Source organism: Aulonocara stuartgranti, assembly GCF_965226115.1.
Source record: "Aulonocara stuartgranti genome assembly, chromosome: 15".
NCBI lineage: Eukaryota > Metazoa > Chordata > Actinopteri > Cichliformes > Cichlidae > Aulonocara > Aulonocara stuartgranti.
Genome location: NC_138951.1, coordinates 9,822,905 through 9,842,446, shown reverse-complemented (window position 1 = coordinate 9,842,446; position 19,542 = coordinate 9,822,905). Strand labels below are relative to the sequence as shown.

The following is a 19,542-nucleotide window of genomic DNA, read 5'->3' as shown; positions in this document are numbered from 1 at the left end:
GACATGAACCAAATAACTTTTCTTCTCATGTGAAATATGTCCTTCCAAACCACATTCTTATGTAACTTTGAAAAATGAAAATCATACCCAGTTAATATTTATGAGCTAATGCCTCATGTTTTCCTTCATTTTTATTTTCTTGTCTACTTTAATGACAGTGAAATGTATTTCATTTTTCTGTTTTTCAGGAACAAGAAGAAAACAAAAGTGCAACTAGCTGGCCAGAATATTACATTGATCAGCTCAATTCAATGGCAGCTGTAAGTAGTAACATGAGCGAGATGTCTTTTTTTTGAATTTACTAAATGGTCTTTTCTTTTATGTAATGTAGTGATGAGATATGATGACTTTTAAACATTTTGCACGTTTGTGGTGCTGAAATATCACGACCAGATTTTTACACTTTTTTTTTTTTTTTTTTTCCTTATTGACATTTGTTTTGTTTTTTGTGACCTGTTTATCATTAAGAAAATTAACTTTATTTTGGCCTCAGATCTTTATGATGTTCAATCTTTTGCTGAACAGAGAAAGACGCTCCTCGCTCTGGAGAAAGAGGATGAGGAGGAGAGGAACAAAACTATAGAGAACTTGAAGACGGCTCTGAGAACCCAACCTATGAGGTGACCAAAAAGTTTAGAACAGCAAATAAATACACTCACATCCACATTAAAAACTATGGCAGATCCTAGGGATGAAAAACAAATGAACACATTAAATTATAACAGCTTGTGGTATAGAGCCTCAGTTTTAAGGCTACATGACTATCAGGTAAGTATCTGATGTTGCACACTACCAAGACGCAGTAAATAAACTGGAGGTCTGTAGCGTGCAAGCTGATAACTGTTGATATATTTTTCTTTTTCATGTGCCCAGATAGTTTATGTATCTAAACTCAGCCCCCCCCCCTTTTTAAATGTCACCTGTCATCATATCTCCTGTTATTAACCTCCATCGCTGCATCTGTCGCTCTTTTCAGCTCCTCATACTCGTATGGAAATGCACCCTTTAAAAATTGAACACCTGTAAAGGTTTTTCATTGATATAAAAGAACATTAAAGGAGACCCTCTCATTTTCAACACTTACTGAATATGAATTCATTGTACTGCAAGAATACACAAGGACACAAGGAACATTCACTGCAGTTTTAACCCAAAAACTTGGGTATTATCGATGCACTATACTTCTATGGTATAGTTAGTATTTCCTTAAGCGCTAAGATCATCTCTGTAAACCGCAATGACGTCTCTGTTCAGGTTTGTGACTCGATTTATTGATCTGGATGGCCTGACGTGTATCCTGAACTTCCTGAAAAGCATGGACTATGACACCACAGAATCACAGATCCACACGTCTCTCATCGGCTGCATCAAAGCTCTGATGAACAACTCGCAGGGCCGCGCCCACGTCCTCGCTCACTCCGAGAGCATCAACATCATCGCCCAGAGCCTGGCCACAGAAAACATTAAGACAAAGGTGGCGGTCTTGGAGATCATGGGTGCTGTATGTCTGGTGCCTGGCGGGCACAAAAAAATCCTGGAGTCAATGCTGCATTACCAGCGTTTCGCCTGCGAGAGGACACGCTTCCAGGTGGGTGGGAGGCGTAAAGCAATTTAAAAGCAACATTGCTTGAAAGTATTAATCATCTGTAATGGATTTTCATCTCTCAGACACTTGTAAATGATCTGGACCGGAGTACGGGGCGGTACAGAGATGAGGTCAGCTTGAAAACAGCCATCATGTCCTTTATTAATGCTGTGCTGAGTCAAGGAGCTGAAGAGGTAATATATACTGTTTTCATGCATCTTTTCACACAGGAGTCACTTATTCAAGAGGCTCTTTAAAGCACTGCTTGCATCAGTATCTTACTGCTGTTTTTCCCCCCGTTTTAGACTAGTTTGGAATTCCGTATTCACCTCCGATATGAATTTCTTATGCTGGGGATCCAACCTGTGATCGATAAGCTACATTCTCATGAAAACGCCACGTTAGACAGGTGAGGTGCAACTTCACTTTAAAACATAATCTCTTCCAAAGTGGTGTCTGTAAACATTTACAGATCAGTTGAACAGCTAAAGAAGTACACAAGCACACATACTGTGAGTCAAAACCTCGGCTTTAAACTCTACACATTATCCTGGAACTCTACCCCCAACAACAACAACACAGTAGATTTCAAAGTCTTTCCAACTAATGCGTGTCAACATTAATACTCTGATCTTTCTAAGCTGTAAGTGTGCGAGTTCATCACTTAATTCTCTGTGACACTTTCAGGCATTTAGACTACTTTGAGATGCTGCGGAATGATGATGAGCTGGCTGTGTCAAAACGTTTTGAGTCGGTAAGGAAAAGAAACATCTCTCCCTTACTCATCATGTGAGGAACAAATGTTTATTCATTTGGGGTTTTTTTATGCTTCTTATCCAGGTACATGTAGACACCAAAAGTGCCACGCAAGTTTTTGATCTCATCCGGAAGAAGATGAGCCACACTGATGCATATCCGCACTTTATGTCTGTCCTGCATCACTGTCTGCTCATGCCACGTAAGTTTAGTTGTTTGTGACTGGACAAACAGGCTTGATAAATATTATATAATAAGAATGTTGACTTTGTCCTGATTAGTCAGTCCAGAAGGTGGATTAGCACATTCCCAGCCAAACTAAAGCTGTATTCATTCAGACGCTAATATTTAGTTCCGTAACTATTTTCCCTACCTCTCACTTTCAATGGATTTGAAGTGAAAGAGCCACTAAAGACACGACTGCGCGAGGCTTTTTGCTTTTAACTCTCACTCCTCTATTCTGTGTTTTTCAGGCATTTTTTTTTTTGAAGAAATGAAAATGGGAGTGAGCCGCAACCAGTGATGTGGTTTCACCCCAGTGTTAGCAATAATCTGCAAACTTAGGAAGGAAAAATAAAACAATTATATATTAAATTTGATGCAGTGCACTTTTAATTTCCACAGTAAAGTATAACAGCAGTACCGCATGTTGTGCACTGTGAGTTTATAAGGCACCAGTTAACATCTTGTCCCCATATGACTGATGAAATTTCACCAATCAGTAAGAAATACATTTGTCATCTTGTTGTAGCCTTTAATTATTTTGCCTCCTTTAGGCTATCTAACCACTGTGGATCCAAGTGTAATCAGTATTTTCTCCGATAACACTGAATGGAAGAAACATGAGTAATGGGAAATTTGCTTTCTTTGCTCTCTTTCTTTCCGTGTCCAGACAAGAGAAGTGGAAACACTGTACAGTACTGGCTGCTATTGGACCGCATCGTCCAGCAGATGGTCTTGCAGAATGATAAAGGTCATGACCCTGACGTCACACCACTGGAGAATTTTAACGTGAAGAATGTTGTCCGGATGTGAGTGCACCGATTTTCCTCTGCACAGACGGACACGTAAACATGGAACGGATTGAAGAATGTAGAACAGGGCTGAAGTAGAAATCCATGTGTTTGACAGCGTTGGTTCAAAAATAGCTCCCCTTTTATGTTCAGAAAAACAATCAGTGAAGTCGTTCGCGGAGATGCTGTAAGTAATTACGTGTGTCATTCTCTCTGCAGGCTGGTCAATGAAAATGAGGTCAAACAGTGGAAGGAGCAGGCAGAGAAAATGAGAAAAGGTGTGTGCGATTATAAATGCAATGGGACAATTTTCTTACCAATGAAAATCACGTTTTAATAAAATCTTGCTTTAATTTCCCCATCACAGAGCACCATGAGCTGCAACAGAAGTTTGAGAAGAAGGAGCGTGAATGTGACGCCAAGACCCAGGAGAAAGAGGACATGATGCAGACTCTCAACAAGATGAAAGAGAAGCTGGAAAAAGAGAGCAACGAGCAGAAAAATGTCAAACAGCAAGTGGCTGAACTCACCGCACGACTGCATGAGCTCAGCACCGTATGTTTCCCTTTAAAGTACTTTGCAATTACAATTACCTTCAAATGAAAACCTTAATGAGTAGGATGATGGACTCTGACAGCCAGCGGCGGTCCAGAATAATCATATGACCTAATCTAAGAAGTTAGGAGTAGTCCTTTAGATATCACAATGTGATCTAAATTTATTAAAACCTCAAAATTAAGCAGTTTAAGTTTTTTTGTTTTTTTTTTTCTAGATGAAAAGCAGAAATGAAAAAATGAACCATTTTTAACTTCTGTCTGATTAAAGGTCAGGTTGAAGGGAACACTTCTGTTTATTTTCATATATTTCATATATACTGTTACTGTGGCCCTGAGTTCAAACACATGCAAGCCCACAAATTACAATGGAAATTGAGTAAAACATAAAAGAAATAGAAAATGTTCACAAAAAACCTTATAAAACAAAAGTGTTTTCGGGGTGACAACAATGTGACAGAACAGCTCTCGAGGGGACAAGCTACTGAATGACTAATAGCAATCACCTATCTATGCATGAGTCATGCGATTAAAATGCACATTACCCGCATCTTTTTGTTCCTCACAACGATGAAAACTGTTAAGAAAAAAAAACAGAGCTTCCTGTCATTTCTACAGTTTTTATGTCACATTGTTGTCTCCCTAAAAACATGTCCTTTGTATTTTGTGTGCTTTTGCAGTGTTTTTCTATTTGCTGGCATTTTCATAAGTCCAAGTGCGTTTAACCTCTCACGGCCAACATAGAATGCTGATAAAAGAAGATGACAGCCGATGGTTTTGAGAATCCATTTCAGCTAATGTGCCCCTTTTCTGCTGGACTATAATCAGAATTCAGAAAGCACCCAAGACCAGGAATCTTGTTTCCTGTCTATAGTGACTGCAAGTCTACTGAAATGGCACAAAACTCTCATAAAAACTGTGTTGTTGAAGGCCAAATGTAGGTTTAAGAAACTAATAATACACATCTACCTTACTTGAGAAAGAAACTCATGAAATTAGGAAAACCTTTTGCTTTATGATAACAAAAATTAGACTTTTAGACTGGTATCGTTTTAATTATGAATCAGTGTGGTATGGTTTGTGTTGAAAAAAGCATAAAATTTTTTTTTGTAGTTACAATTCCATTGAATGTGCAGCAATACTCTTTCCATGAGAATTGAACCCCTCTTGTGTTCCCATGTGTCTCTGCAGAGGCAGGCAGCTGTTGTTCCTGGCGGCCCTCCTGTTGCCCCCGGCCCCCCTGGCGGCCCGGTGCCTCAACCAGGCTTTGCAGGAATAGCCCCACCTCCTCCACCACCTCCTGGTGGTATGATGCCTCCTCCGCCACCCCCACCGCCTCCGCCAGGTGGCCCTCCACCTCCCCCTGGGCTCCCGCCCATTGGAGGTATCCCTCCACCACCAGGAGCGCCCCTGGGATCATCGCTGAAGAAGAAGAACATTCCTCAGCCATCCAACCCTCTCAAGTCCTTCAACTGGTCCAAGTTAGCTGAGGTATGAAGAGCAGAGGCACAGGAGGCCTCCAGATATTCCTGCTCTTTGTTAAAATTTGACATATAAGATGTCTTATTTTCCTCTCAGAATAAGCTGGAGGGTACGGTCTGGATGGAGGTGGATGATGCCAAGGTTTTCAAAGTGCTGGATTTAGATGACATTGAAAAAACCTTCTCAGCCTATCAGAGGCAGCAGGTACTGAGAATGATGTAGTTCACCTTTCAGTCTCACCACATGTTGCTATGTTGTCTATCATTAGATAAGGCCAAGGGTAGATATGTGGGTTTGGGGTGGGCAGAGGGTTCAGTTTGCTTGCAGTTTTTTTTGGGATTTAGACTTGGCTGCTGTTCAGTTCCTTGGATTTTTTTTACTAAATTTATTATTTATTTTTTTTACTGTTGTACAACTTTTCTTTCCTAAGCACAGTTTGGTCATGGGGAAGAGGTCAGATCAATAAAAACAGGAGAAAGGAGATATTTTGAGATACACTTGGCAGTTAATTAGATTCCAGACTTTCATGCTTGAATGATTTTAAACTCCTCACATTTCGAATGGAACGTTTTTTCTTTTTTTTCCTAATGGTTTAGATCATTCTGCCATATGTGATTGAAAATGCATGAGTGCGCTGCTCACAATCAGCTGTTCCTTTTTTCTTTCAGTTTGCAACTGATGTAGTTTCTAGAAATTCATAATCGGTAGTTTCTGGATTAGAAGGGCATGTCTTTTTAAAGATGAAACTGCAGACAGCCCAGTATATAAAATGTGATCTAACGCATGTTGAATCCACACACATTAAAAAAAACAAAACAAAAATGTGCATTTTAGATACTCAGCATCAGCCTGATCAGTTTAATGATTAGTTATGTGCACAGCATGTGAAGAACAAGCATGTAGTGATAATCTGAACAGCCACTTACAGTATGTCTTACTATGCTCACGTCATTGCTGATCCATTGTCATTGAAGTGCTGAATGATTCATTTGTTCTTATGGGCTGCAATCACATAACTGCTTTACTTATTCTAATGAGTGCTTACATCTTCCCTGCTTCTTGCCTGCATTTTAGGACTTCTTAATGATCAATAACAGCAAACAGGTGAGTGCACTTACAGTACAGTAGTTTCTACAGTCACTCTTTGTTCATATATTTGGCGTCAGCTGTCTTGTCGTGTTTGTGTGTTCTCGTGAATTCCACAGCCACTCTCTCTCCTTTCAAATGTGTTTTAAGCTCTCCTTCGGGATGCTGGCACATGTGTCATCCAGTCCTAATTGTTATGCGTTTGTCTGTGACTGTAACTGAAACAAAATGTGAGCTTCATGCTTTCTAACCTCTTAATCACTGTGCTAACAGAAAGAGGCGGAAGACGACACGCTGGGCTCCAAAAAAGTCAAGGAGCTGTCAGTGATTGATGGCCGTCGAGCTCAAAACTGTAACATCCTGCTCTCACGGTAAGTTCAGTTCAGGATTTTTTTTAAAAAAATTAAAAAAAACAAAAAAAACCCAGACACAGCAAGATGTTATTATATTCTATCTGTTGTGCACTGCAGACTGAAGCTTTCAAATGATGAGATTAAGAGAGCCATCCTAACCATGGACGAACAGGAGGACCTTCCCAAAGACATGCTGGAGCAGGTACGGCTTTCATGCAAACATAAAACAGCTGTGCTTTCATTAATGCACGTCAGTTTAAATCACAAGTAGTTAAGAAGTGAGCGGCAAACGTCATGCGCCTTGGAGCAAGAGACAGTGGAAGCAGAGATTCAGGCATGTTCACTGACGACAAAAAGCAGAGGTGTCTGAGTATTCGATATAATGAAAAGTCTTTTCCTTGTCCTTTAGTTGCTGAAGTTTGTCCCAGAGAAGAGCGATGTGGATCTCCTCGAGGAGCATAAACATGAGCTCGATCGAATGGCCAAACCCGACCGCTTCCTTTACGAGATGAGCAGGTGAGTTTCTCTTTATGTGCAGCGTATTATTTCACTGTTTACCAGCTGATAACCACAGAGCTGACAGCATCAGGGCAGAGCAGCTCAGATCTGCTGACAAACAATAGTCTTTGTTTCCTCTTGGTCTGAGTAGATAAACCCAGTGACACATGGTTTTCTACTTGACGGGAACAATAGCCGTCTGTGTGAAACACTGTTTTGGAGAAAGTGAGCCGATAATTTAATAACTTTTATTGCAGTTTTGCAAATAAAGTCATATAAGACAAAAGAAAGGAGTGTGGTCACCAGCAAAGGTCAGGTCGCTGGTGGGTGAGATCCTGCAGCATAGCAACAGCAGAAATGTATGTAAAGGAAGAATCACACAGTCCGTTTTGTCTTGTTTCCTCTAAGAAGTGCCGCTGTAGTTTCCAGTTTGTCGTCTTACAGGCTGGACTGGAAGACAGATGCCACTGTGGTATTCATTAAGTGCACAGACTGTGCTTTTATAGGTTTAAATCATAAACACAGCCAAAAATAAGCTTCAGTACCACAACTAAAACTTTGATATGCTTATATAAAACTTATATAGTGTGGCGATTTAAGTGCAATGTTCATGATTGTGGCTTTTGTCTACATTTGTGGATTTCCCTGTTTATAATTTATTATTTGTATCTTTTTCTCCTTCTTCTCTGACACGTTATTTCCATCCTCGGTCCAGAATAAACCATTACCAGCAGAGGCTGCAGTCTTTGTACTTTAAGAAGAAGTTTGCAGAGAGGATAGCTGAGATCAAACCCAAAGTTGAAGGTGGGAAATATGTGCTTTATACAATAAAAATGATATCTCAAATATGATTGCTATGATTTATCCAAAGCAAACATATTTATATCTCCAACTTTGTCCATTTTCCTGCTGCTTTAGCGCTGGGTAAGGCGTCTAAGGAGGTTTTAAACAGCAGAAACCTGAAGCAGCTGTTGGAGGTGGTGCTAGCATTTGGAAACTATATGAACAAAGGTCAAAGGGGTAATGCTTATGGCTTCAAGGTGTCTTCACTCAACAAGATCGCAGATACTAAATCCAGTATCGACAAGTAAGAACATTTTTCAACAGTGGTATTAAAACTTTGCAGGCAGCAGTAGCAAGAATGGCATGCGGTGTATAAAAGTCACATCTGGGAATATTATAGTGATGAAATTTCACCATATTCATATCTGAAAGTCCATCATGAAAGCCCTATATTGCACATTTGACATATTTTGCTGTGTGTTTGCAGAAACATTACTCTGCTGCACTATCTGATCACCATCCTGGAGAAGAAATATCCCAAAGTCCTGAAGTTCCAGGAGGACCTGCAGAGTATCTCAGAGGCAGCCAAAGTCAAGTAAAGGCCGGGAGCAGTGATTCCCAAGTGTTTTCCTAATTTTTGTTTGTAAAATATGCCACCAATTGTGGTTCAATTGTTGGCATATAAAGAGAGTTTCTGTAAAGGGTGAATCATCTGCATGGGGAACCTCATTTTCAGCTACTTCCTTTTTAAGTGAATGGTGATGACCTTTCTTTCTTCCACGCAGTATGACGGAGCTGGAAAAAGATATCGGCAACCTGCGCAGTGGATTAAAAAGTGTAGAGAGCGTAAGTCATGGATATTTATTTGCAAACTCAGCAGAGCTCTTCTTTATGTTCTCTTTCTAATTGCTCCTTTTGATTTCCACTTGCAGGAACTGGAATACCAGAAGAAAGGGCCGCAGGAGCCAGGTGACAAGTTTGTGTCGGTGGTGAGCCAGTTCATCACCGTGGCCAGCTTCAGCTTCACTGATGTCGAGGACTCTCTCATCGAGGCCAAAGAACTGGTGAGTCATTCGGCCTGTGTGGTTTCTCCAGAAAACCCGAGGGTGTGCACGTGCGTTTGAGCAGACCGGACAGTGTCGCAGTCGCCTGCAGACACAGGCGCTGAAAGCTTGCATCCCATTTCCTCTCCATGCAGCTGTTTCTACAAGCCTTACTGACCCCGCCAGGGACCTTTCTAGGAAAGCGACCAGCAGGAGAAGCGTTTCGGCTTCCTGCTGCAGTGCCACCGACACTTTATTGTGCGGCCTGCTTGTCGCCATGTGTGAGGGCCAAGAGTGCAAACAGGAACATAGGCTTTAATATTATTTCACACTGTGGACATCAGATTACACCTGCCAACTTTAAGATGTCACTTTATGTTGTGCAAACAGAATCACAGCATCGAAGCAAACGAAGACAAAGCAAATGTGGATTTTATGGGGACTAAACTCCACTACCAGCAGTAACCTGAACATGTTCACATTTCAAAGGGCCGTTTGACACGCTAACATGGGATTTATGTGTCTGTCTTCCTGAATGGCAGGAAGAGGTGTTTTTTCTTTATTATTTTTATATGTCCCACAGTGTGTGCCACATTGACATGAGGACTCAGCTGGTGACATGGGAACCATTAGTTGCTGTTAATCATTTACAGTATGCCACGGTTAAATATTTGAATGTTTACAGCGGCCTTCTGTACTCACGACTGGGAGCCAGATAACCTCGTGACCCTCTAAGTGGGTCACTGCATCAGCTCTGTGCATATAAACAAAACAAAAGCAGAAAAAGGTGACTGTGAAATAGAGTTTATTGATTGTTGCTGTGAGGAAGTTGAAAAGAAATGTATTCTTTTTTTTTTTTCTTTCTAATGGGGGAAAAACAAACTTCAGCATCTTTTCAGCTCATAGTTTCCCTGTCTATGCCATAACTGCTGTTAGCGGTCACATTTTTTGAAGCTGTATCTTCCCAGCATGATCTTGCATCTGGATGTTCTTTTTTTTTTTTTATTTATTGTGAAAAACACCCAACAAGCACATTGCCTTAATTTGAGCTCTGGCTCCAGTCTCTGACCTCAGCTGCAATCAGTAGCCGGTGAGATCTGGATGAACACGGGCTTCAAAGCCCGACCACTCCTGCCCTGCTCTGGTTTCAAAGAGCTGGGGCCGAATGACTCTCCTGTAAAGCAGTCAAAGATGGAATAAAACGCGGTTCTGCTGCGTCCTGCTGTAAATCTAATCCCGTGTGCCCCCTCCTCTTCTCTTTGGTCCCGCAGTTCCTGAGGGCAGTAAAGCACTTTGGTGAGGATGCCAGTAAGATGCAGCCAGATGAGTTCTTTGGCATCTTCGACCAGTTCCTGCAATCGTTCACAGAGGCTCAGCAGGAGAACGAGAACATACGAAAACGAAAGGAAGAGGAGGAACGCAGGGCCAAAGTAGAAGCTCAGGTATGCGACTGATCTCTCTTTTCATCCCCTGAGATTCTCAGTAGAGCTATAGCTGCTATTAAACACTTATTTAGCACCTTTAATTTATTAAATACTACAATGCCTTCATTTAGCAAAAGTTACACAGTCATAGGAAATATATTTGATCTGTTTTCTGTCCTACGTGAGAAGATAGTATGACTCACATCTGTGCAGCTCATTAGGTCTGATTAGATTAGAGCTGAAAAATGGCTTCCTAACCTTTGATCAAAGGTGCCAGCATCTGCCCACTAACTCCTCTACAGCTCATTGCATTATACAGTGCATTGATATTATATAGTCAAATTGGATGTTATTACGTGACTGCTTCTCTGAGTCATAAATAAATAAAAACCAGGAGGGCTCAGATTCCCGTATCCAAGCAAAGCTAATAATGCTCTTATCCTCTCACCTCTTCAGATATTTAAATGACAGTTTTCATTTGTGTCCCCAGCTACGTGAGCAGAGGGAGAAGGAGCGAAAGGCCCGGAAAGCAAAAGCGAACGGAGAGGAGGATGGCGGTGAGTTTGATGACCTCGTGTCAGCGCTGCGGTCGGGCGAGGTCTTCGATAAGGACTTGTCCAAGATGAAACGTAACCGCAAGCGGATCAACAACCAGAACACAGACTCGGGCAGGGAGCGACCAGTCACAAAGCTGAACTTCTAAATGGGCTCGATCACTCGCAACCCCCTGCTCATCAGCCTCCCTCTGGGGCGAACTGACATCCACATTCCTCTTCACCCTCCTCCACTCCCACCCACCTCGGCTCGGGTGAACCACAGCATTGCGTCATCGCAGCAGGGCCACACACAGCACAACATGATTAGACCTCTCATCCTCTAAGATTTTGATAAGAAATAGAGCAGAAGCCAAAGGTTGATACTCTTGGACCAAACAAGAGGGTGGAAAAGAAATGTTTTAAGTCATGCTGGAGAAAGGTTTTCACGGGTGTTTTGACAGGATCCGTTCGGTGCCGTTTTTGTACGTGAATCTATGCACAGAGTGAAATGTGCATCTGGTCGAGTGTTTCCGAGGCTGGAAGCTCGATCAAAGCAAGAGGACTATTCCTCTAAATGGGGCCATTTTGTACAGACTGAGGTGTGCTGCTTTCACCTGCCTGGATTTTCCGAGAGATCATTTCTGGAGACTAGACCTAAGCTTCCTCTTGATGCTGCCGCTCTCTTGCAGTCACAGCCATCACAGGACTGAGAGACTGTGTTGTATAGATGGATGTGGTTTTAATTGCAAGTGACACAGCTGAGGGTCGTTTTTTTTTTTTTTTTTTTGTGTGTATTCACCTTTTTTTGACGTGCATCACATATATATATATATATATATATAAATCTGATCACTGTATGTTTTTATTTGAACATTTTCCTGTTACGAGCTGGCCTTAACTCTGATTTGATTTTGTTTTGTTTCTTTGTTAAGTGGGTACTCTCAAAGGCCTTGGCCTGATCTGCAATTCTTAACAGGTGTGTGGACACTCGTGTCATACATTGCATACATCTATAGTATACAAGCGTGTGTGCTTGTTACACATGCACATAGGAATTCATAATGCTAAATACCATTGAAACCAACAATTAATGCAATACACTTGTCTTTCCCCTTTGAAGAGAGTGCCCTCCTTAAATGTTGTTTTATTATTTGAATAGATGAAATGTTTGCTCCATGCTGGCTGGATTTACACTGCATCAAATGAAAGGGCAGAAAAAAAAATCTGCTCCACATGTGATGTTTTCATTCTTGTGGAAAACATCACATGTGGACGTGCGACGTTCCCCCTTCAGCCTTGTGACTCCATCCAGCCGACACCTCCACCGAACTTTTATAATTTAAACTGCCTTCCATTGTACAATGACCTAAAGATAATAAATGGGAGAAAACTACTGATGAGTTTGATTATTTAGTTTTTCAACACATGCACTTTCGCGCAGCATTGACTCTGGTTTTATAAAGTTGTTTATTGCTACTAAAAACCTTGAACAGGAAGTGGAAGCATCTTTTTTATGGCTGAATTTTAAACTCTAGAGGTAACCAGCATTGTGGCTCCATCTAGTGGTCAGTAAATGCAACAACATTTAATGTACACTCCATTTAATGTACACTTCAAATCATCAAAGCAAAAATCCCTTTTTACATTCAGTCATACACGATAACATATTTATGTTTATTATCATATACAATCAAAGTTCACTATCAAGAATATTTTAGTAGATATCTGAATGGCAGTACACTTCCATTTAGCTGTTCTTCAGATTTTATCTTTAGTTATAACCATCCATCCATTTTCTACTGCTTATCTGGGGCAGGGTCTAAGCAAAGCAAAGAAACCCAAACCCTTCCTCTCTCTAACCCCTCGTCCAGCTCTCTTGGGGGGATGGTGAGGTGTTACCAAGCCAGATGAAGAAGAGTACCAGTGACTGAGCTCCTCGCAGTCTCTAAGAGTTAGTTATGTACTTTGCTAATCTATTAAATATAATTTAGGACAATTTAAAGAGTCACAAGATGTATAATAGTTTTTGTTTTTCTTAAAACAGGTAAGGAAAACTATTTCTTCATTTACTACTCAGGTAAACCAGGCCAGAAGAAAATAAGGTCTTATTTTCTTCATTACAGATCCAAGTCTTGGCCACCTAAACATTTTCTATTCATAAAATGTGTTTTTGTCTTATTAAAAACCACCATATAACCTCTGTTTTAATTTGCTTTTGTATAGAAAACCTATACGTCTTGCTTACTTCAGCAGGAAACCATGTGTCAGCTTGTCATCTGCCTCCTGCACAAAGCGTGAAACTCCAGTGTAAAAAGCTCTGCCAGCAACTTCCACCACTACAGCCTTGAAGTCTCCACACTTGGTCTCCTGAGCATTAAGACAGAAACACAATAAATGCTTCAGATCATTCTATGATGAGCTGATTCAAAAGAATAATTCAATTCATATTTAGTTATATAGCACCAAATCACAACAACAGTCACCTCAAGGCACTTTATATTGTAAGCTAAAGACCCCACAATAGTATAACATCTTGTATGTGAGGCGAAGGATTTTAAATTTGATTTTAAATTAACAGGGAGCCAATGTAGAGAAAACAGTCTGGGAGAAATGTGCTTTCTCTGTAGTTACTCTCGCTGCAGCACTTTAGATCAACTGAAGGCTTTTCAGGACATCCTGATAATAACCATCTTGTAGAAGTAGGAAATTAGAGGTCATCCAGGTCCTGCAGTTTTATTAATTGGTATGTTCTCTGGCTTCATGAACAGATAAAGTTGGGTATCATCTGCATAGCAGTGAAAAGCATGCTATGCCTTGAATTAATTTAACACTTGTGTGAAGATTAATCTCCATTTACATGAAGAAACTGTAGTCTCAAAACAAACTGGAGATATGATTCAAACCGCTGCAGTGCAGTACCTTTAATACCTGCAGCATCCTCTAATTACTGTAATAAAATCTTGTGGTCCATTGTCAGAAGCCATAAGATCATTTGTAACCTTCACTAAAGCTGGCTCTGTGTTGTGATGAGGTCTGAAACCTGACTGAAACTAGAATAAACTATTCCTCTGCAGATGATATATGCAATGAGTAATTCTGACAGCAAGTAGTGATTTGTTTGCTGTCAGTCCACACATCAGCGCGCTGTGTTTTGATGTAAGAGAAACCCGGAGCATCTGCTTCATGGTGACTTCACTCTAAGACATTTAAATACAGGATTTCAAATCAGTATTTTAGAAACTGTCAACCTGAGGAGCCAAACAAAGCGATGTTATATTAAATTGCACCAAAATCCTACACTTAGGATTAAGTATTATTAACTGTATTACTGTTTAGAAACAAAACACACAAAACATGTCTTCTTTTTAACTTGGATTAATCCTGTACATTTCAATACATCGTAAATCCACTGCGCCATAACGTCTAAATATTTACTTATTCTTTTGGTCTTTTTACAAAATGCACTTCTTTCTTTTCCCACTCTTTGAACAAGAGGCGATCACCCTCATTCCACAAGAGAACAGAAATCGTGATACCTCAACAGCCTTTCCTGTGAACTGGGACCCAGTGGCTCCACTCTGGAACGTCCTGGTCTGGTTCAGCTGGATGAGACCTTTGTGATACTGAAGAGCTACTCGAGCCGTGACACCAGAACCAGTCGGGCTTCGGTCTACCTGAGAAGCACAATTTAAACCTCCTATTACATGAAGTTAAGGTGACACCAATGAACAAAACGCAGACCTTTTATTGTCTTTTGTATGATTCCAACACTTGAGCACTTAAAGAGGATTCAAATAATGGAAGTAAGGACAAAGACTTAAGAAGTGACAACAAATAATAAATGTCCCTAAACGTGTTTTCTTGCAATATGTCTTGTTTTTCTTTCATATTTCATCTGAACAGTTGCTGTGTTTGTCCATTTCATTTCTGATAAACTCTGCAGACTGCACAAATAAAAGACGATGTGACCACTTTACATAATGCTCATTACTCATTGTAAAAGGCCGATCTCCGGCACTGTCAAACTGCTGGCTGTGAGCACAGTCACAGCTGCTCTTCCTTGGCATTAATGGGTGTAGCTTCAGCTAATACAGCTGTTCCAAATTGTAATGTGACTTGTTAAATTGACCAGCTGTAGCACTTCCTGGAATCTGCAGCCCTTCTAAGACAAATGTGCTTAAGTGTACACTTAGAGCTACTTCAGGACTAAAGACTGTATTTAAAGTTGGATGTGGATTCAGGGCCTAAACAAAACAAACAAAAAAAGGTGCTAAGAAGTGCCTTATCGGCATTATTTTTAATGACCAGCAGGGGGACATTCCTCATTTTCCATCAAACTCTGCTGCTTTTGTCTCTCTTATGATCTCTTTAAACATATTTCTAAAAAGCTTAGGATTTCAATCAGTAGTTTGAAGTCTTTCTTGTTTATTTTTTATTTTTATTTTTTTATTGTAATCAATAAAACGTAGTAGACGCCTCTCACTATAGCGTTACCCACACCCACACTCAGGCTTCATGACAACGGTTTATCCTTCCACCAGCAGGAACTAACATACCTGAGCTTCAGCAAACACACAGATATTGGCGGTGGGTTCAGGGGAGTAATCGTCTTTCCCGTCTGTTAGTATGGTGCCATACAGGAAGGCCAGATCATCGCTGGCTGGATGATGCAACTTCACCTAAAGGATAATAAGAATAAGGTAGAAAAAGAAATCAGTTCACACTGTGGAATATGGTTGGGAGCATCGTGTCCAGATACTTTTGGGTGACATCAAGCTGAGAGGTCATGTAATGCTCAGATTTTTTGCTATAAGCTCTACAGGCATGCACTGCATCCCATATAAGTACTACCAGATGTTTCTTGTGCCCTCTAAAAATATCCTGTGCATACATTTGAGCCATAATTTGACAACACCCTAAAAGCAGATGTAATGAATAAAAAAAGAAGCTGCCAATTCAAAGCAGCTCTATATAAGATCAGGCCTACTTTTTCCCCTTTTTAAATTAAAGTATGGATTATTTAGACTTTTAGATTACTAGAAATTTAGCAAGTGATATTCTCACTGTCTGTGTAATAATGCTCTTTTTTTTAAATTTCCTGTCAGCTGATCACCTGAGATTTGACAGCTCTGGTCACAGCTGTGGCTGCGTCGACAAGATCGCGAGTCCTGGACTTGGACACATCCAGACCAAACCTCTGGGCATTCACAAAGGCATAAAAGGCTCCTCCGTAGCTGATGTCAACCGTTACTTCACCAAACCCCTCCACCAACACTGTCACATCTGGTAAAAAATATTGAATTAGTCCTGGAGAACATTCAAATACCTGAGAACTATTACAGTCGTTTGTGCTACCTGTAGCAAATGCAAACGCTGGCACGCTGAGAAACCTCACTCCTCCTGTTTTCCCCTCAGAGTACTCAACAAAGGCCTTCACCAGGCCACAGGGACAGTGGATGTTCACTTGTGTCTCTGGCGACTTCGGCTCTTTCACTAGTTTGTAGTCCACAGCGAAGCGTCCCAGTGCGATGACGGCATGGCCGCACATGGTGCTGTAGCCCTCGTTGTGCATGAACAGCACCGCCAGGTCGGCCTCGGGTAACTCGCTGTCCACGATCAGGGCCCCGTACATGTCGTAGTGTCCTCGCGGTTCATACATCAGCACCCTCCTGAGGTGGTCCAGATGTTCCCGGACGTAGCGACGTTTGGAAAGCACGCTGTCACCTTTGACCTCTGGGTAGCCACTGAGGATGATCCGCAAAGGCTCTCCACCCGTGTGCATGTCGACCACAGACAGCTCGCCTCCCTCGTGAGGTGGAAGCTGCATTTCCATCTCAGCGCTGATCTCAGAAATCAAAACAATCCCTTGGGTTATAAACTCATTTATATTTTAATACACCTTTTTTTAAATGTAAACACTTGCATGGGAAAACTTTTGAGTCTGCCAGCAAGCTTTGTTTGGAAAATTATCCCTCAAATCAAAACATACATATGGAGCGTCGGTAACAAATACATTTAAAACGATTTATAGCTCGGTGTCTGTGTCGCGTGTTTAGTTTATGAATGCTAAATTCTGCTTGAAGCCAAATTTGCTGAGTGATAATTCATCTGTAACATTGAGGCCACAAGATCAGCTAAAAAAGTAGGACCTTTTTCAGTTGATACCAGCTTGAAAATGAGCTTGAAAGTTAATATTTGGTATGACCGTCTTTATTCTTCAGCACATCCTGAATTCTCTTAAACAACCTTTCTTGTCATTTCTTTAGGTAGACTTCAGGAATAGTTCTCCAGGCTTTTTGAAGGACATTCAAAGCTCTTCTTTCGTTCTTTGTGTCCAGGGATGAGCGTCCCAGTACGCACCGGCTCACTCCTGGTGGCTGCTTGTCGGGGCCTGGAGCCTGGGGCTCGCTCGGGCCCCTTCGGGGATGGGGTGCCCTCAGCCTCTCGGCCTGGAGCTCAGTCACCCTGGCACAGCTGGCCGCCGGTGGAGCTCACGGGCGCGTCACTGCAACCCCCCCCCCCTGGCTTCTGCTCCGCGGCTGCTGAGTGACCCCTCATCTGGGGCTCTCCTCAGCTCCTTCCGGGAGAGTGGCGCGGTTGCCCCTCCGTTGGTCTTCCTTGGTCTCTTGTGCTCTGGGGGTCTCTGGATGTCTGGAGCCTTGATCTCCTCCATACCTGCTTCATGCCCTGGAGGACGGGGCTGTGGCTCCCCACACCCTCTAGCAGATCATTACATGAAGGAACCTTTTAAATACAAGCACGCTCACGCTCACAGGTGTACAAACGGGTGCTCACAGACATACTGTAAACTATGTCTGATGAGGGTTCAGTACAGTAAATGGATCAGCTAAAAGGCCAGATCCAGCACTCAGGTAATGTGTCAGGTCATGTTGGATTTTTTCCATATTACTTAAGACATGACTTCCAGATATCATTCCTCTGCTGTAAATAGATGATGTGACAGACCTAAAAGTCTGTCCACTAGTCCAGTTTTTACAATTTAAAAAAAAGAAAAGAAAATACCGCACACCATGGTGAGCTATGCCAAGTTTTTGGCTAGTAGCTCTGTAAAAATACTATTCTATTTTACAGCTATTAAACAGTGTTATCTTTGGCATTTTTGTAGATTCAGCTAAACAAACGGGGACAAATTGTGGGGTTTTTTGTGACAGTCTGTCAGTAACAAAGTGGATAAAGATACTATTTAAAGTCGGCTCTTTGTTACTACTGGTTCATCAAAAGATGAACCAGTAGTAACCAGTAAGTACTAGTAGTTATAGTAGTAGTGTCCTTTTTATGCTTGAGTGATTCACGTTAAGTGGCTTGACAAACAAAAACATTCCTCATAAAAACGAGTACAAAAAAAGCAGCCAATGTCCAAAAGAAAAGCTCTGAAAGACCCGAAAGAACTATTGCTCAACTTCTAAAAAGTACAAGAATAAGTCTTTGGAAGCATAATATGAAGAATGAGGAGGGGTTCAAGACTTTGCTGTATCTTCTATGATCAGTGTGGAAGCTGTTGAGCATCTAACTCCTGTAAATTATGTGTTTATTCATACTTTAGATCAAAACATTCGTTAACATTAAGAAATGTGAGGGTAGATGCAGTAAACATTGAACATGGATTCGCATTAAATTTGACAAAACAGGCACCAAGGCGAATGTTTTGCAGGCTGATCTGAGGTCATCGTAAAAATGATTTATGAGCAACAGTTTTGCTTATATTCGTTTTTGAAAGCAAACAGGGGTTTATAGTGGGAACTTTATTATTATCTTTCTCAAGACATGCTGTGCCGTGTTATTATTATACAAACTTTTCCCAGTTAAACGTTTGGATGCCTGCAGTAGGTATAACGGAGTGCATGCAGCGCAACTCTCCAGTAAAAGGCAGCAAAACCCCAGCGTTGACTTACACAACTGCAAAGAGGAAAAGAACTAAAGCGCTGGTAAGTTTACTTACCTGCTGTAACTTTTCTCTGTGCTCAGATCTCAAACTTGTGCAGCCCTCCTACTTTTCTTTTCTTTTCTCTCTGTGTTTCAGTTACACAAAGACACTAAAATGAAACATTAGTGCCACCCGCTGTTCTGGAGGGCTGCACGAAACAGCCTGCTAGTACTGTACACAGTTTTATATTCACACAGAGATGCAGACATATGTTTCTCTATATGTTATATAACCCTTCAAAAATAGGCTGAAACCGATTCAGTGTTTCTGATTAAAGATCGTATCCAGGAGAAGTCCCCCCCCCCCCAAAAAAAATAAAAAAAATAAATGAGGTTTTTTTTAAAATAAATTTAAAAAAAGCGAAAATTCTTACATGTGTATTTATGTTCTGCACAGCAGTTGTAATACTTTATAATACGACCAGTTTATAAAGGTGTAATTCCCTGCGGTTTCTTCGTATGTTATTTGAAATTACATTGTAATT

General features: G+C 41.1%; 2 protein-coding genes across 6 annotated transcripts in view; one reads left to right on the top strand and one right to left on the bottom strand.

Moving 5' to 3' along the window:
- daam1b (dishevelled associated activator of morphogenesis 1b) overlaps nucleotides 1–12,506 on the top strand; it is a 46,594-nt gene extending 34,088 nt beyond the window's left edge. For 3 of the 4 annotated variants that reach the window (XM_082504838.1, XM_082504840.1, XM_082504839.1), the window contains exons 4-26: nucleotides 189–260; nucleotides 526–620; nucleotides 1,255–1,588; nucleotides 1,669–1,779; nucleotides 1,891–1,994; nucleotides 2,273–2,339; nucleotides 2,426–2,543; nucleotides 3,234–3,372; nucleotides 3,574–3,632; nucleotides 3,722–3,909; nucleotides 5,100–5,399; nucleotides 5,487–5,594; nucleotides 6,465–6,494; nucleotides 6,750–6,847; nucleotides 6,947–7,031; nucleotides 7,239–7,345; nucleotides 8,043–8,131; nucleotides 8,246–8,414; nucleotides 8,598–8,705; nucleotides 8,896–8,956; nucleotides 9,043–9,174; nucleotides 10,425–10,595; nucleotides 11,068–12,506. In XM_082504838.1, the coding sequence (XP_082360964.1) occupies nucleotides 189–260; nucleotides 526–620; nucleotides 1,255–1,588; nucleotides 1,669–1,779; nucleotides 1,891–1,994; nucleotides 2,273–2,339; nucleotides 2,426–2,543; nucleotides 3,234–3,372; nucleotides 3,574–3,632; nucleotides 3,722–3,909; nucleotides 5,100–5,399; nucleotides 5,487–5,594; nucleotides 6,465–6,494; nucleotides 6,750–6,847; nucleotides 6,947–7,031; nucleotides 7,239–7,345; nucleotides 8,043–8,131; nucleotides 8,246–8,414; nucleotides 8,598–8,705; nucleotides 8,896–8,956; nucleotides 9,043–9,174; nucleotides 10,425–10,595; nucleotides 11,068–11,280 (2,958 nt within the window). In that variant the 3' untranslated portion in view covers nucleotides 11,281–12,506. The remainder of the gene's footprint in view (nucleotides 1–188; nucleotides 261–525; nucleotides 621–1,254; nucleotides 1,589–1,668; nucleotides 1,780–1,890; nucleotides 1,995–2,272; nucleotides 2,340–2,425; nucleotides 2,544–3,233; nucleotides 3,373–3,573; nucleotides 3,633–3,721; nucleotides 3,910–5,099; nucleotides 5,400–5,486; nucleotides 5,595–6,464; nucleotides 6,495–6,749; nucleotides 6,848–6,946; nucleotides 7,032–7,238; nucleotides 7,346–8,042; nucleotides 8,132–8,245; nucleotides 8,415–8,597; nucleotides 8,706–8,895; nucleotides 8,957–9,042; nucleotides 9,175–10,424; nucleotides 10,596–11,067) is intronic. The other variant, XM_082504841.1, reaches the window with a different exon arrangement.
- A 191-nt stretch (nucleotides 12,507–12,697) lies between these two features.
- Nucleotides 12,698–19,151, bottom strand: l3hypdh (trans-L-3-hydroxyproline dehydratase). Of its 2 annotated transcripts, none has more exons than XM_082504858.1 (6): nucleotides 19,074–19,151; nucleotides 16,469–16,953; nucleotides 16,227–16,396; nucleotides 15,670–15,792; nucleotides 14,650–14,787; nucleotides 12,698–13,480 (listed from the first exon to the last, which is right to left on the bottom strand). In XM_082504858.1, exons 2-6 carry the CDS (start codon nucleotides 16,944–16,946, stop codon nucleotides 13,355–13,357), a joined length of 1,035 nt encoding a protein of 344 aa, XP_082360984.1. In that variant the 5' UTR covers nucleotides 16,947–16,953; nucleotides 19,074–19,151; the 3' UTR covers nucleotides 12,698–13,354. The 2 variants fall into 2 exon arrangements, with proteins under 2 accessions (XP_082360984.1, XP_082360985.1); XM_082504859.1 differs by having other exon boundaries at nucleotides 16,469–16,958; nucleotides 19,074–19,143.
- Between the last annotated feature and the right edge of the window lie 391 nt (nucleotides 19,152–19,542).

Coding starts and splice junctions, on each gene's coding strand:
- l3hypdh (XM_082504858.1), bottom strand. CDS start 16,946: ATGGAAATGCAGCTTCCACCTCACGAGGGAGGCGAGCTGTCTGTGGTC. Junction 15,793..16,226: donor CCAGAGCTGTCAAATCTCAG/GTGATCAGCTGA, acceptor ATTATCCTTTAG/GTGAAGTTGCATCATCCAGC. Junction 13,481..14,649: donor TCACAGGAAAGGCTGTTGAG/GTATCACGATTT, acceptor CTTAATGCTCAG/GAGACCAAGTGTGGAGACTT.